At 35.1% G+C, this 16,709-nt stretch overlaps 2 protein-coding genes across 2 annotated transcripts; one reads left to right on the plus strand and one right to left on the minus strand.

Moving 5' to 3' along the window:
• The first annotated feature begins 1,293 nt into the window (after positions 1-1,293).
• On the plus strand, positions 1,294-5,072 carry LOC106116020 (probable cytochrome P450 304a1). Its single transcript, XM_013309726.1, has 9 exons — positions 1,294-1,447; positions 1,796-2,044; positions 2,354-2,526; positions 2,759-3,031; positions 3,175-3,289; positions 3,520-3,700; positions 3,783-3,900; positions 4,335-4,476; positions 4,809-5,072. The coding sequence occupies exons 1-9, from the start codon at positions 1,354-1,356 to the stop codon at positions 4,991-4,993; spliced, it is 1,530 nt and encodes a 509-aa protein (XP_013165180.1). The 5' UTR covers positions 1,294-1,353; the 3' UTR covers positions 4,994-5,072.
• Positions 5,073-5,671: 599 nt separating this feature from the next.
• Dis3 (exosome complex exonuclease RRP44-like protein Dis3) lies at positions 5,672-14,536 on the minus strand. Its single transcript, XM_013309594.1, has 15 exons — positions 14,483-14,536; positions 13,989-14,317; positions 13,441-13,637; positions 13,097-13,323; positions 12,562-12,844; positions 12,100-12,270; positions 11,894-12,009; positions 11,437-11,692; positions 11,004-11,128; positions 10,480-10,650; positions 9,902-10,108; positions 9,428-9,648; positions 8,887-9,055; positions 6,463-6,603; positions 5,672-5,988 (listed from the first exon to the last, which is right to left on the minus strand). The coding sequence occupies exons 1-15, from the start codon at positions 14,534-14,536 to the stop codon at positions 5,710-5,712; spliced, it is 2,946 nt and encodes a 981-aa protein (XP_013165048.1). The 3' UTR covers positions 5,672-5,709.
• Between the last annotated feature and the right edge of the window lie 2,173 nt (positions 14,537-16,709).

Below are 16,709 nucleotides of genomic sequence, written 5' to 3' on the forward strand. Positions count from 1 at the left end.
ACGATGTTGAAGTTAACTAAAAAAACTACCCTGCAAGTTATATTATATAATTATCAAAAACGCATCAATAGAATTTTGAACTTTTTTAAAATACGAACATAAGACAAATGTAACAAAGTAATTAAATACTTGTAGTATTTAATTGATATCAGATTTTATAGTCCTGTGTTTTATAAATACAACAATGAGATATCGCAAAATGGTTAACACAATGTAAACGAATGTAACCCTTGTTAAAAATAGTCAAGTTCGTAGCAGATATACAAGTAAACTGGGGATTCACTTTTATCATTTAAAATCGTATAAGGCTTAAGTACCATAAACTTTATTAAAATTATCTTGTCATCTAAACTGCGTAATCGTTGTTGTGTTAAAAAGGTTTTATTATCTATCCATAATTTTATATGGAGTCAATTGCACGTGATGCGAGTAAAGGAAACACAATTTTCTTTTGATGGCGACATAAATTTAGCAGAGAATGTTTTAGAATATGAGTGACTTATGTCTGCGTATTCGTTGGAATTCGAGATGATAGATACATATAAAAATTAATTACTGTTCGTTAGTCTAGCTAAAACTCGAGAACGGCTGGACGGATTTATCTTATCTTAGTCTTAAAATGTTCGTAGAGGACTAGGGAAGGTTTAAAAGGTGAGAAAAAATCAAATAATTGTCTGGAACTAATTAAATTTTTTTACGTAGACAGATTCGCGGTCGACAGCTAGTTTCAAATATATCATCATGTTTCGTATGTAGAATCTTCTAATACATCTAACGCTTCATCCTTACTGACTTCTTTTTGGATATTTGTATAAGTATTGCTGCAATTCCTACAAAGTATTTTTTTAATACGGGGGTTCACCGCGCCGATGTCTATGTTAACACTTCTATACATCTATGTACTCTTTCAGACGTCGTCTGAGTTAACTCTCTTCTTACGCATATGCCCCTATTACTTTTTCTTTTCGGCCGTCTAACTTTGTAGCTATAAAACTTCATGTGAACACAACACTTTCTTGTCTATGCCCGTCAACTTTCGCATAATTTGTCTATATTACGCTAACCGTGGTATTATTAATAAGTTGAAGTATATTATCCCGTGCAAAAGGAATATACCTCAAAAATAATATAAGATTTAAAGTCTTTATAAATCTGGATCCGACACCCCTGAGCTACGTTGTTTTATATAATAAAAAAAGCAATTACCTCGTTTGATAACATATGTTTAGGTTAAACCAATTATAGATAATTTTCTATCTGTATAGCAATTACTATATAAGCGATTGCCAAAGTTTTTTTTGGTATTCGGTGGGCGGCATTATACCAGTCCGGTATTCCAGTCGGGGGTACAGGATGATTGGTACAACAATATTGCTTATTATACTTATGGGCCTTTTTGCCCATCTTTATAAAAACGCATATAAGAGACATGACAACTTTCCACCAGGTAAGCTTCGGAGATGTAATTACTTAATAATTACTTTTTAATTAAAAAATAAAACGGAATATATTAAATTTAAATTAATAATAGATTTTAGTGCAATACTACGTTTTATTAAATAAAAATATTACATTTAAAAATTTGAACCATTATGATAAATGTAAAAGCTTCATTTTAATGTTTCTGCCATATCTAAAACGCTGTAAAAATTATTTTAAATATTATTAACTAAAAATTTTTTATAACTATAATTGCCATTCAGAATATCTAAAAATTGATATAATCAAGTTGAAAATTGTTAATTTATATCATTAAAATTGTGATCGAAATGTCTTAATTAAGTTATGGTTTTAGGCCCACCGAGTCTCCCAATATACGGCGCATATTGGTTGGTACTATTAAAAGGACTTAACAATTTACCAACTGCATTCATTAAATATGCAAAAGAATACAACACGAAAGTGGTTGGCTTCTACCTGTCAAATATTCCATCGGTTGTCGTTAACGACCCGGCGCTTATTAAAGAAGTTCTCAACCGGGAAGAGTTCGATGGTCGCATGGATCTCATTATGGGTCGCTTGAGATCTTTCTGGAAAAAATTGGGTAAGTGTTTCATTCTGTCTTAAAGGAATATAATTTTTTACGCCAATACGTGTTGTGTTTGTGCGGTGTTTTTATTTTAATAATTTAAAGTAAATTAGGTGTTTTTGTTTTAATTTTCAATTACGATTTATGATTTTGAAAAAAATCTTTTGTTAGAAAAACATCTATCCAATATTTTTTCTTTGCTAATAATTACGTCGTATCAAGAGGCAAAAAAGATGGCATAAGTGGGGTAGGACTATAAATTCCTCCATCGACAAGGACGCCATAGTGTTCAAATTAATATTAAATCTAAGTTATTAATTTAAGGCATATTCTTCACGGACGGTTACTTCTGGCACGTGCAGCGTCGGTTTACACTGCGCCACATGAGGGACTACGGGTTCGGGAAGCGCGAAGACACGCTCGAATCAACAGTGGCACAGGAAATTAAAGAAATGATCGACATGTCAATAAACGGGCCTAAATATCCTGCTGAAAAGGTATCTTATTATAACACGTTTTAAATAAGAATGTGCACGACTCCGCCATATTGTGACGTCATGACACATATCTTAAAATAACATTTATGCGAAAATTACAATTAGAAATACATAGTAAATAATTCCTATTTTATAATGCATATTGTTAAGAGTTAAGAAAAATAGAAAAGTATGAAAGAAAGAATAAGCAAAATTGTTAAAGTAGTATAATTTTTTTATTATCTTCTTTCAGGAACTAGTGAATGGAGACCTGATCCATCTGCCACATTACTTCGCGGTGCCATTTATTAACGGAGTCATTCACATTGTGACTCGTTCGACAGTCCCTAGGTCTGAATACCACAAGTTGTGGGACGTGGCCCGAGGCGCCCTACTCTTCCAACGAAGCTCAAACGACCTGGGTGCCGCCCTTTCTCTTACACCCTGCTTGAAGGATATCATGCCTAAATATAGCGGTTACCAAGATTTGAGGGACGGCAATCAGGCCCTACTGGATTTCTTTACGGTACAAATGAGTTGTTTTTTATTAAAGAAATAAAATTGTCTTTTGTCTAAACTTAATTCAAGAAAAAAAATAAACTGGGTACACTCTCACATGGTATTTCATATTTTCAAGTAGGTAATATTTAAATATTTATTTGATTTTAGAAACTAGTACGGGACGCGATAGACACTTTTAATGAAGATTACGATCGCCATTTCCTCGATATTTATATCAGAAAAATGAATGAAGAAAAGAAATTAAACAAAACAACGTACTCAGGTGAATTTGTTTTTACTTTTATGTGCTGAATAACTAGATCACAATAAAAAACCCTATTAAATTACCTATACCAACAAATATTTAATTAATTTTATAATGACGTTAATCAGGTCGAAGACACCGAGGTAGCGAATTAATATTTAGGAAGACAAACTCTACACTGTTTGCCAACAAATGAATATTTTTGCACATATGACATCACATTACAATAACTCTTCGTTTTATCTCAGAGGACCAGTTGGTATTGCTGTGCACAGACTACATGTTCCCCGCGGCATCAGCCGTACAGGCCTTACTCACTATGTTAGTGGACCGTCTGCTGTTACATCCAGAAGTGCAGGACAAGGTACACGAGGAAATCGACAGAGTCGTCGGTCGCGACCGCATGCCGACGCTCGACGATCGCAAAAAGTAAGACAATTCGTTTTAATACATATGTTACTGAAGAAGTAACTTAAAAGCATTAACTCACTTCTTGACTTGTTTGTTGTAGTATGCCATACACGGAGGCTTGCATCAGAGAGGCACTTCGCATGGACACGATTGTACCGCTTGGTGTCTCTCACCGCGCCACCTCAGACACCAAGCTAGGCGGATACGATATACCACAAGTAATTATTATACAAACCAATGTTTATACACTTTTGATCAATTGCCTATTGCTTAGAGAAAGGGAGAATTGTTGTTAAGGCACACGAAAACAAAGGATGCCATGTTTAGGAATGTATATGCCTTATATGTCTAGCATTGGACTGACAAGCTCAAGATAATAACACTTTTTGTAATCTGTACCACAAATTTGATTGCTTTTGGTAGAGTGAACTATTCTTTGTTAGCGTCACGTTTCCATTAACTAAAACTACAATTTAATCATCTTTTAAAAAACATTATTTTCGACGATAATGAGTCAATTAAAGAGAAGACTTCTAGCTAGATATACTGTAGTCATAATAGTCAGACTGGACTTGATACTTTAAGTCGTGAGTTACGAATTGGATACGTGTTATCCCGTCCATTTATTTCTAACTATTACCTTTACTTTAAGGACACGATGGTGAATCTCAACTTTGTGACCCTGCACATGAGCAAGGAGATCTGGGGTGACCCGGAGAACTTCAGACCTGAGCGATTCATTGAGAACGGACAGCTGCAGCTCAGCAAGGACAAGACGTTACCTTTTGGAGCAGGTAAGAGAAACTAAACGATTTAGGAAAGATAATTCTCTTATTCCTTCTCAAAAAACCTGAGATTTCATATCCTATAGAGCAAATCTAGATTCTATTTTTAACAAGAAAGACGTTCTCGTATATTTTTATGCGAGTTACCGCATAGCTTGACTCTTGGTCGATCAATAACATGATCTTTTTTTTATTTGAAAGCTAATGACTGCCGTGGGGCGCCATGTTTGTAAAATTAATATCTGACAAGTAATTTTTGAGTTATTTACATTTATACGTATAGCTAACTTATTTCATCTTATTACGGAGTAGGTGTTGACGATATAAATGTTGTGTTGCAGGTCGTAGAATATGCGCTGGCGAGACGTTCGCACGTCAGACCATGTTCCAGGTGTTCTCGTGCTTTATGCAGGCGTTCAAGGTGTCTACAGCTGACGGCAAGCCTAAGACAGAGCCAGCGGTGAGGTTGCAAGGCATCATCACATCTATCCCAGATGGCTGGGTCAAAGTCACACCAAGAGTTTAAATCTACCGTATTTTAATCATTCATTTTATAAAATCTTTTCAAATTTTCTTGTAAGTTTGAAATAAATTAATTTTCTCAATGTTTGTATGTACTATTTAGTTCATTTGGGTCTTTTGGTTTGGTTCTGAATTCGTTAATATTTGAGAATTTTTGAGCACACGTAGTTTATGCTATGTTCTTTTTGGGGTTCAATTTGGGATATAAATTGGGGTCATTTAATATTAATTTCATTATAACAATTGTTTACATAAATATTGAAAAAGAAAACTGATGTGTATATTTCAAATTTCAACTAAACAATATCGACTGAATAAAATTATATAGATTAAGAAATATTATTGTAATAAAGTTAAAAATATATTTCTGTGATATTATTTCTTACCTTACTGTGGCTTGCCATTTTTAAAACACAAAAACATGTCTTTAAATGTATTTTTTTAATGAATTTGAGAAATAAAAATCTACTTTTAAGCATTGTACAAGCTGTCGCCCTAGACTCCTGTGCGATTTCATAAAAACTTAGTAAGTAGCTTGTTTTTCCAGTCTGTTCTACATCTATGGCAAATTGTAGCGACACCCATTGACTTTGTCTGACCATAGTTAAGAAATATATTTTTCGTGTCATAATTAAATTAACTTCTAAGTTCTATTTTCAACGAGGCAAATAAAATACAAAAGAACATAGTAGTAAAAAATATATTTACAGACTATACATATTATTTCTTGAGTTTCTTCTTCTTCTTCATAACATCACTATCTTTCCGCTTTTTAGGAGTTTTGAGCGGTTCTTTGACTTCTCTTTTGTCAACGTCTATGATTTCTACGTCCATTTGTCCTGTTTCGTCCTCTGGTACGTAACTAAAGCCGGGTATACACGGCTTTACGAGTTGGAACACCAGCTTTCTGTGCTGTAAGTTGGAGCTGTCCAATGTAAGCCTTACCGTTAGTTCATCGAATGTTTTAAACACTATTTTATCGCAAACTTGTATGTGTTCCTGGAACGAATAAAAAGTTTAAGATACATTAATGTGTGAATTTAAATCTTTTCTATGGAAGAGATGTGAACAAAATAATCAATGTATATCAAAATAAATTATAAATGTAAAAAAATTAATAAATTTCTGACAGGGATGTTGTTGATGACCAAAAAATCATTGGAAAATTATATATTTCTACAAAAGAACCTAAACATTCTGCATTTCTTTAGCTACTACAACTTTTGTTTTGATAGCTGTGATATCACAATATGGTGGGGATTTATATATATTTTTGTTTGAAACAAGTTACATTATTTTTTCAACATTTATAGTTAAGTTTAAAGATGTTTATTTCTCAAAAAATCAAAAAAACACAGTATTTTGCTTATAATGAGAATAAATGTAAATAATATGAGCATGCGAGTTAAGCAATGTAGTAAAGAAAATATCGGACTTTTTATTAGACCTAGTGTCAAAATTCTATGTACTTACCTCCTCGTTGTACATAAACTTATCAGAGGGCAAGTACAAAGGTCCCTCCAGACCGTACTTAGGTATGAGGACTTGTAAAGCGTTCCTCTTAACCGCCAACACCACGGCTGATTCTATTTCAACACGATTCTTGAATAATATCTGAAAGAATACAGTAGAAAAGAAAACAATAATTACGATAGGACGAGAAAATACATGATTGTTTTAAGGACGGACAAGATTAGTCAAATTTCTTCTAACTATTCATATTATGTTTGAATTTTAATCTTATGTTCAGGACCGTTGGTGTACAATGTATATTTTTAACGAGGGGCTCGTGTTAGTTGGTGTATTAATTGAACACAGCAGCACGGCTGCCAAAATTCCTTTATTAGTTGTTTAAATCCTTACACTAAACATATATACAATATTTTATCGAGCACAATACGCAAATACATTTCGTTGTTCACTTCCCGCGCGATTCTTTTTCTATATTTTTTCCTAAACTAAAAAGGTAAAGGTCTTAATGGCTTAATGCCACCTCTTTGGTAGAACGCAAACTTCTTGTCTACCAAAAACATGGGATGCATAATTCTTCACTCCCTCCAAGAACATTGCTAAATGTTCTTCACAAATCTGTTTGTCCCCGTTCACCATGAGAAGAGAAGGAAAACTAACAACGTTGACTACAGACACAGAAACACATATTGAAAACCACCTAGATTCTTAACTTCTAAATAGTGGAATGTCATTTCAAAAAACTATCATAAACTAAACTTTAAACATCAACCATAAACCAGACTTTAAATAATATCGCTAAACATATCAAAATTAAACAAAAGATCAATAAATACAATGACATAACAATAATCTAAAAGCCACTCACAACATTTGGCTTAAATTCCTAATTTTTTACAAAACTCAAATACAGTTATCATAACACGTTCATTTTAATGACACAATACATTTAGTATAGTCCTAAGCTAAAGAATTTACTGCAAGTTCGCACAAAGAGCCACAGAAGCGAGTTTCCTTCTATGCTGTGGACAGATTCAGGATCCATCCCAATGCTGTACGTTGGTCTGAGTCGGTTAGCATCGGGTTCCTTATAAAATCGAGTACCGAGCTAGCACTAGAATACAAAACCTATGTTCAAAATGTTTCAATAAGAACTCTACACCTAAAATATCCTTTATACAAAACAATAATCATTAAATCCTAACCTTATTCAAATTCTAATAATAGAATTAAAAAATTAAAAAACTGACAAACATTTTACAAATTATTCCATAAAATCACTGTTACAAAAATAAATATTCACAAACACGAAACACAAAATTCTTAAAAAAAATAATAATTCACATTTAATTTCTCACTCACAAAAACACAAAACGGCGCCAAAATGCGGATGACGTCATCAGACCGCGGGAAGCGCAGCACCTTTTGGCGCCAACTCGCCCCGGCTGTTGTTATTTGCCTCGCAGATGCAACATAAGAAGCGGCTGTCTTCCTATGTGCTTGTAACGACCACATCAGATTTAGCATCCAATGAAAATGCTCCTAACGCCCAACAACTATAACGTTAGTTATAGCGCCCAGTAACTCGTTAGCTGCTGCCTGGATTCTTTTGGTTTAATTAGTTTAAATAAACGTACCGTTGTTGTAAAACCACAAAGAAATTGTCTATAATTGCTTAAATCCAACAACCCGGTGAGAGATCTTGATTCCGCCAATTCACTAATACAGTTTGTTTGGGCCATATATAAATTAAAAACATCCGAAATGCATTTTTTACGTTGTTAAAATACTTATACTAAACTGTATACATTATTTACAATATTAATTCATCGAGCACTATTTGAAATACATTTCGTTGGTCACTTCGCGCGCGATTCTTTATTTTTCTTTTATTAAAAAGGCTAAGGTGTTAGTGGCCAGTATGCCACCTCTTTGGTGAAACACAAACTCCTTGTCTATACCAAAGAAATGCATGTAGCACTTATATTGATGCTGCAATGGTAATCGTGCTAATGAAATACAAAATCCAAAAACAAATTACAATATGGCGGCAAAAGAATACAAGTGTTACTCAGACTAGATTACAAGTGGTACATAACTTTGCCAACCAACCTTAAAGATGTCAGGTACCTGAACCATTAAGCTAGTGACGCTTGAAACTAGCAGTAGCATCTCTTGAGAGCACTAATCTATATAAATGGATAGGCGATTGCTTGGTATTGACTGCTTTTACTACGTTCCGATTAAAACGCGCCTGTTGATGTTACGTGACTATTAATTCTATCTAAATTATTAGTTCCACACCACCGCTACAAACCGTTATCAGGGCCAAAATGGCGAGTACCAAATACGCACAAAATACATCGTCGTATAGCCGGTCTATTTAAAGTGATTAGTATTAGAGTGTATTTAAAAGCGTCGTCGTACATGCGTGTTGAGTGCGACGGATGCTCTGCCGGCGTACTGCGCCTGACGATGGCGGTAGTTGAGGTTCTCGCAGAGCGCGTCCGCCGCCCGCGTGTCCAGCAGCGAGGCGTGCGTCACATCCGCGCCGATACTCGCAGCTAGCAGGCGGTGCACCATCACATCCGCGTATCTACGTACGAAATACATTCAATTTATAACATAATCAACCCTACTGCCTGTCACCCTGTGTTCAAATGTGCCCTAAGTGTGACCAACCGTGACCTTATTACGCCATACTGTGCCCCCACTGTGCGCAACTTTACTCTTCCTGTACCCCCAATGTGCGCAACTTTACTCTTCCTCTGTCCCCATTATGCGCAACTTCACTCTACCTATGCCCAACTTTGTCCCTCTGTGCGTTTGTTTCGAGTACTCTTCGAAACGACTGGACTGATTTTGACAGGACTTTAAGGAAAAAATAGGCGATGCATGCGAACATATTATAGGCTACTCTTTTATTTTGCGCTGACGAAGTCACGGGCGACCGTTAGTGTTAGTTTACCTTCGTATAGGCGAAGTAAAATGTGTATAAATAGGACAGGCGAGGCCGTAGTGATAGAACTCGTCGTGTGGTCGCGTGCCGCTGGCGAAGTATACCGCCTGCTGCATGCAGCGCGTCGCCATGATGCGGACCAGAGTGTTGAAGAACGGACGCGAAGGGATCACCGCCAGGTCCAATGACTTTGATAACGATTTATTCGTTGATACGTCTAAATCGAAACCCTAAAAAGAACAAAATTATAAACATTTAATAGCTATATGACAACTACTATTTTAAGAATTGTCTGTATGTTTTTTTTGTAGCTTCGTAACTCCGCTCTTGATTCATAATAATTTTTTTATTCGAAAGTGTCCAAAAAAAAGTGTGTAAAAAAACAACAATCCAGTAGTTTTTAGTTATTCTTAATAAATCACAACAATAAGTCGGTGGAACAGAATAATTTTGTTTTTCAAATATGAACAAGGTTTAATGTACCTGTTGTTTAACAGCCTTGAGGAATGTCTCGAAGTGCGCAGGCGGGGGCGCGGGGTGCCGGCGCAGCAGCGCGCACTGCGGGAACTCGCGCGCCAGCCGCTCCGCCACGCTCACGTTCGCCAACAACATGAACTCCTCCACCATTGAATTCGTGTCCAATATCTTCTTAGCCTGCACTTCCACTGGGTCGTGCGTCTCTGAATCCACCTGCAGATATCAATGTCTTCATATTTCCAGTACAGCATCTGTTGCAAGAATGTGTCGGCTCGCCCGGTGAAATACCACGACCACACAGAAAACATGCCTCAATGGGAAGTAATTCCGCATAGAGATAAGTGTGTGTGCTGGAGACCTAATTGTACTTACTTCTTTCCCCTCAAACCTTTTCTTTAAAAAGAAAAGATGGAAGGGGGAAGTGGATTTGACGGAGGAGGGGACGTCTAGGAAGGGGAAATATTTCCCACTCCCCACTCAGTGTATTCGAGAGTAGATTTTTTTTCCATGTGCAATCCAGCGCTGGGTTCGATTACTGAACTGGGTTAGTGTAAACTGGGCATAAAATAAGTGTTATAACATACCTGGAAGCGTATCTCAGGCGAGGCGAGCAGCAGAGCGCCATTATCAAGCCTCTTCTGCTTCATTTTCTTAGCGAGTATGTTGAGAGTGCGCAGTGACTGAGCAATCTCGTCCTCGCGCGACACATCGTCTATGATCAGCTGAGCCTCCTCGTACGTCATTGCTGAACGAGACTGAACAAACATACAACACAGTATTAAATTCCCTGCTGCTATATTTTTTCCTTAATAAGGTAAATTAGCCAATCGAGTTGGTTAAACTATTTATTACTGGCCACCAGCGACTCCGCCTGCACAGAATTAAAAAAAGTAGCCTACGTGTTTTTCCAGACTATGTTCTACAGCTATGCTAAATTTCAGAGTGTTCCATACAGCCGGTCTGGAAATACCTTCTAACAAACATCCATCCATCCACACATAAATAACTGTTTTAACAATCGTAAAAAGAAGCAATTAAATTAATAAGTCTAATTTGTTGCTTATTGCTATCTAATTTTTTATGAAATCTATGTAAAAAATAAAGTTACCTTAATAACACTTTTATGGAAGTTAGTAGAAAGTACGTTGGCGTTCTCATCAATTTGCCAAACACAAGAAAAAGCGAGGCGCTCCTCGCCGCCGCGTAACGAACATAAATTTGAACTCAGAAGATCTGTAAAGTAAAAATAAATATATTTAAATCAGCAGTAGCAGTAAATGTATGGCGAATCTTACTAATATTATAAAAGCGAATGATTAGATGGATGGATGTTAGAGGATATCTCCAAAACGACTGCATAGATGTAGAAAAAAACTTAATAAGCAGCCTATATGTTCTACCAGAGCAATTTATTACAATTTCGCGCGGACGGAGTCGCAGGCGACAGTAAGTGTCTATATATAAAAGAAAACTTTATAACTAAACATTCCCATTTATAATATTAGTAAGAAGATAATTTCGTAGCAATGAGTGAATCTTACCAGGAACCATATCAATCCTCTTATCAACCAGGTAGACTGTAGTAGAGCGCGAGGCAGCCTCCTTGTCGAGGGCGGTGTTGGGACGTACGAAGTGCGTGACGTCAGCGATGTGCACGCCCACCTCGTACGTGCGCAGTCCGGTCTCGGTGCGGTGAGGCAGCGCACGCGCATGCAGCGCGTCGTCAATGTCCGTGCAGCCCGGCGGGTCCACCGAGCAGATGCACAATGAACGTAAATCCTCGCGCTTTTTTATCTCCTATCATTAAAAAATAAATAAAAATATATAAACATTGTCATACATCCCAAACTAAAGCTTCGAAAATCTTTGTTTATAATTAAATATTCTAGACATATTTACTAAATAACTCTTGATTAAGAAAAATCTTTGTATTAAAATATCTTTATGCTGTTTTTTTTTTAGTCATCAAATTTGTTATATTAAAAACAATGATCTTGCCTCTTCCGTTATGGTCCAGTCTTCAGGTGGCAAGCAAGCCAGCACCGACTCGCTGAACCGAGCATGTGGTATGTCATGTTCCAGTAAAATTACCTCATTTTCTGCATTTTTGTCACCTAAAAAGTAAAAAAAATATATTATTGTAGCCTTTGCAGCAGAGGTTTTTTTTTGCTGTTATATGTTTATTAAAAAAAAGGTGTACTTACCAATTGGTCCCAAAGAGCGAACGAAATGTCCTAAAGGATACCGACTGTTTCTAGGCCAAGAGTCAAGAGCTACAAGAATCCTTTGAGAGGCAAGAACATCACTTTGCCGTGTCTCTATACGTACATGAGGAATCTTTCTCTCAGCTGGAGTAAATAAATGACGTGTTGCTCCTGAAAAAAAAAATATAGTTAAAGTTCACATAAAATATTTACAGTATATTTTATAACACATTTATACTACTCTCAAAGGTCGTAGGATAAGTGAGAAATGAAAAAGCAAGGAATTACAGTAGGCGAGTCACTATCTAGACAACCCCCATAAGCAAGTAACTTGGGTTAGAGAAAAAAAAATAAGAGAAAATATATAGGACTTTTTCTTATCCAGGTTCTACTGTATTTTACATATGTATATAACCTAAAAATTTTTTTTTATTTGAAACAAAAATATCGAAAAAATCATACCTGCAAATTTACTAGGTTTTAATATCCCACAATATTGACGCCACTTTCTTCTTATTATTCCTACTACTTTTCCAGTTGGTGTTATTTCTTCATCACTTTTATCCTTAGGTTTTACAGTTGGTAATAATTCCGATTCTTCCTCTAGAAGGTCTCCTTGGTCATCTGCTTTGTCTTCTAGAACTATATCACTTGGCTTTCGCCATTCTTCTTTCGGTAATACTTCTATTGCGACAATATCACCATCAACAGCTCGGTTGATACCGATATGACCTTGTAAAAGAATCTGTAAAAAACAAAATAACTGATTGTAAAATATAAAGAAAATCCAACTGACTGTATCTTACGAAAAAAGCAATCTCTAGGAAAAAATCAAATGTCACCTCACTTATTATTATCGATTCAACTACTTAGGCTACCGGAGGCCATAGTGGTATTCCCATACCTATATACCAGCGGAAAACATGACTCTCATCAGTGAGATAAAAATATCTGAGATATAAAATATTTAACAAATAATGTTTAGCAAAATATTCACCGGTTTTTCAAAGCAACTAATGACTGCTGATCCTTCTAAATAATTATCTCGTGACGCGTAAAATGTTCCCTGATACAACTTTCCATTCCTAATGCCAGCATGAACCTGGCTCGGTGTCAAATGTGCAGGGTACAATGCATCTTTGGAACAGCTTTCTGGTATAACATTTTTTGACAATTTGTCAATAAGTCCAACATAACCATTGACATTTTCTATGTAATCTTTAACTGAAATTTAAAAATATCATAAATTAAATAATACATTTTTTAATACATAATGAAGTAAATATTAAAATCCTACATATTTAAGGAGTTAAAAATAATTTATACATGTTTAAAATGTACCTGAACAACACACAATTCCTTCTTCTTGTGCAATCTTTCTATTATTTTCATCGTCTGTGAGTAGTACAATCTGGGGAAATTGTCCATTCAAATTATTGATACTCAAATGTGACGCATACCATGATGCTGCTTTACGTATAGCACGATCATTTCTATCATTTTGTTTCTCACCAGGATTTCGTTCAACATATGTATCTCTGTATAATTAAAAAGTTGATAGTTAATGAAAATAATCTTAATAATTGCAAAAAAAATAGAGGAAGAATGGAATTCATATTAACACGTTAGCTGCCAAAATGATTTTACGAAAAACGAAAAAAAATTACCCGCTGTTTATAAGTTTTATGGTGCCTTGCGGGTCACGCTATATACAACAATTCGATTAAAAAGCATCCGACAACACAGCCAGGTGTTGAATGGAAGTATGGCTTGTTTGACACATGGTCCAACACGGACTGATTGAAACATTAGCTCGTCGGACATATAGTCCGACATAGCGGCTAACGTGTTAATTGATAAAATGGTTAACGGAGTTAATTAATACTAACTTGTGATGCTCATTAACGAAGGAATAAAACCTTCTCTTTTTATTGCCTATTATCTCCAACAATCTTTGAAATATAGCTGTATTTTGATGTTTTACTTCTTCTAGCACTGTTTGCAAAATGATAACATTCTTTAGCGCTTCCTCTTCGAGAATGTCTATTTGATGTAACACCACATTGGTATCCAGTACTAAATAATGGTCATAATCAAAGAGAGCGCAGATGGACTGCGGCTTAGCTTCCAGGACATAATCATTATCTTTATGTGGGCAATTGTTGCAAGCGGATGACCCACACAATAAGTCGTCTCTTAAGTAATGCTCCCTAACAACCTTAAACAAGTCATAAAAGTTATTTGGTATAGAATACTACGTTTCATTCAAGATTTCATACGACAAGAATATTTTCACATAGGAGATTTTACCATAAAGGCAACTGATAGATTAAACTAGACTGTGGTATACAAAATTTAATATAGAAAATTAACATAACCTTACTTTTAAAATGTTACCGCGTTTCGTTTTTGTTAAAAAGGTTTTTGTTGTCCACATCATTATAAAAAATCAGGAAAACTTTGAGTTTTTAAGTTTATCAGCAAATATTCATTTTATTTTGTCTTAAGTTTAGGCTTCTAAAACTTTGTTTTGACTTTTGACACGCTTAGATTGATTTGATTGACGGCCGGATAGAGTCCAAAGAGTATAGCATAAAGTTTAGTCCGACAGTTTATACACTTCTTATAACTAGGTATTTAACATTATCATGCGGGTAAGAAATAAAAAAATAAATTGTGATCCAAAGTACCTGTTTATTGAATGGAATAAAAAAATCAGAAACCCTAGAATATTTCTTGGAAGAAAACAAATCGACTCATAAAAATCGGTTTAGTCCTGGAGGCTCTATGCTGTCATAATGTAAAATGCTTGCAATTCATCAATTAATATATTGTTAAAACATTTATGTTTAATCTTTACTCCTGTTTAAAAAATCGATCTAATCAAGTAATTATTGGATTTGAAATCGATTAATTAAAACCGATTTGTTTGAAAAATAAAATCGATTATTTTTTATCATCCCATCTCTATCTCTAATACTGATTCTTTGTTTTATCAATGGACAACGTCAGTGAATTTTCAATTTCCATCAGTCAAATTTATTATGTTCCCGCGAAATAACGCTTAAAAGTGGTTAAAATTAAAAAAAATGTATGAAAATGCAAAAAGTGTGTAGCCAATTTATTGTGATTTTGATCCGAGATTGTAATTGTATATTTACTGACTAATGATTATATAAAAAATAAATGGAACTATAAGTGTTGTGTTTAAAAAATTTAAAAAGTTATTGTTTATTAACACCTATGCCTAATCAGCAGTGTAGTTGGTCTCTCCAGCAAATATGGGAAGACATATCATCGATATTTGTTAACTTTACGGAACGGATATTTTATGTGCTCGGTGTTAACATAGCAAGACATCCATGGCGGACGATATCCATAGTATGGATGTTTGTAATCATAAGTTGTTTTGGTTTATTAAGATTTCACATCGAAAAGAATCCTTTCAGGCTATGGGTTCCACCAGACTCCGATTTCTTTATAGACACAAACTGGTTCATAGACAAATTTGGAACCTCCTTCAGATTTCAAAAAATTCTTATAAAATCAGACAATGTTTTGGAGCCAGAAGTGTTTAAAACTATGAACACAATTACCAATGAAATAGACTCCCTGACAATAACTTACAAATCAAGAAACTATACAATTAAGGATTTTTGTTATGAAGTACCTGTAGTTAATTTTTTAAACTCAAATGAAAATGTCGGATCTGAGGGGGGTATAAATGCAAATCAATCAGTGTTCAAAAAGAAAAAAAGTAATAGTGAATTTAGTGATGCAACCCTATGGTTTGATGATGAACTTTACTGCGGAGTTTTAGATAAGTTTACAATGACCTGCCTACAATATAACATACTTGATTTATTGAATAATAGTACAGTGAAAAATGTTACAAAAGATGAAATAATAAGACTAGTAAACCAAGTTAAAGTTAATCCTATATCTGGTCATGCAGTGGACTATTCAAAGTTACTTGGCGGAATTAAGTACAACAACACAGGACATATAGTTTCTGCAGAATCTGTGCTGTTCACATGGTATACACATGTCAATATGTCCGATGAAGATATGAATGAAGCTGGCAACTTGGTTGGCACAGAAGACTGGCAATCAATACAATTAAGTATGTGGGAAAAACAATTTTTATTAAAAATGGCTAATTTATCTTCCAATGTAAAAGGTCTAAAACTATATTATGAGGCTGGACGCAGCTTTGCTGATGTTAGTGGAGAAACCATGTTTCATGATATGGATAAATTGTTTATTGGTATATTTTTGATGTTTATTTATGCAGTAACAGCTTTATCAAGATGTAATTGGCTTGAAGTGAGATTAACATTAGGCAGTGTGGGACTGCTGTGTGTAGGAATGGCCTATGTGACAGCAGTTAGTTGGTGCTCCATCATTGGTATACCGTTTGGACCAGTGCACTCTTCATTGCCATTTCTTCTAATGGGTTTAGGTATAGATGATATGTTTGTGATGAATGCCTGTTGGAAAATGGTTACAACTTCAAAGTCTTCGAAAAGTGTACCCACTAAAGTAGGGCTAATGTTAAAGCATGCAGGTGTATCTATAGTAATAACGTCAGTTACTGATATTGTTGCCTT

The sequence above is a fragment of the Papilio xuthus genome, unplaced genomic scaffold (genome assembly GCF_000836235.2).
Source record: "Papilio xuthus unplaced genomic scaffold, Pxut_1.1 DF827777.1, whole genome shotgun sequence".
Taxonomy (NCBI): domain Eukaryota; kingdom Metazoa; phylum Arthropoda; class Insecta; order Lepidoptera; family Papilionidae; genus Papilio; species Papilio xuthus.

Bases quoted from the DNA above. Each gene is read 5' to 3' on its own strand.
- Dis3 (XM_013309594.1), bottom strand. From the start codon at position 14,536: ATGTGGACAACAAAAACCTTTTTAACAAAAACGAAACGCGGTAACATT. The intron at 14,318-14,482 runs GTAAGGTTATGT...GACTTGTTTAAG, and splicing joins AACGCGGTAACATTTTAAAA to GTTGTTAGGGAGCATTACTT. The intron at 12,271-12,561 runs GTATGATTTTTT...TTTTTTTTTCAG, and splicing joins AAAACCTAGTAAATTTGCAG to GAGCAACACGTCATTTATTT.
- LOC106116020 (XM_013309726.1), top strand. From the start codon at position 1,354: ATGATTGGTACAACAATATTGCTTATTATACTTATGGGCCTTTTTGCC. The intron at 2,045-2,353 runs GTAAGTGTTTCA...TATTAATTTAAG, and splicing joins ATCTTTCTGGAAAAAATTGG to GCATATTCTTCACGGACGGT. The intron at 3,032-3,174 runs GTACAAATGAGT...ATTTGATTTTAG, and splicing joins CCCTACTGGATTTCTTTACG to AAACTAGTACGGGACGCGAT.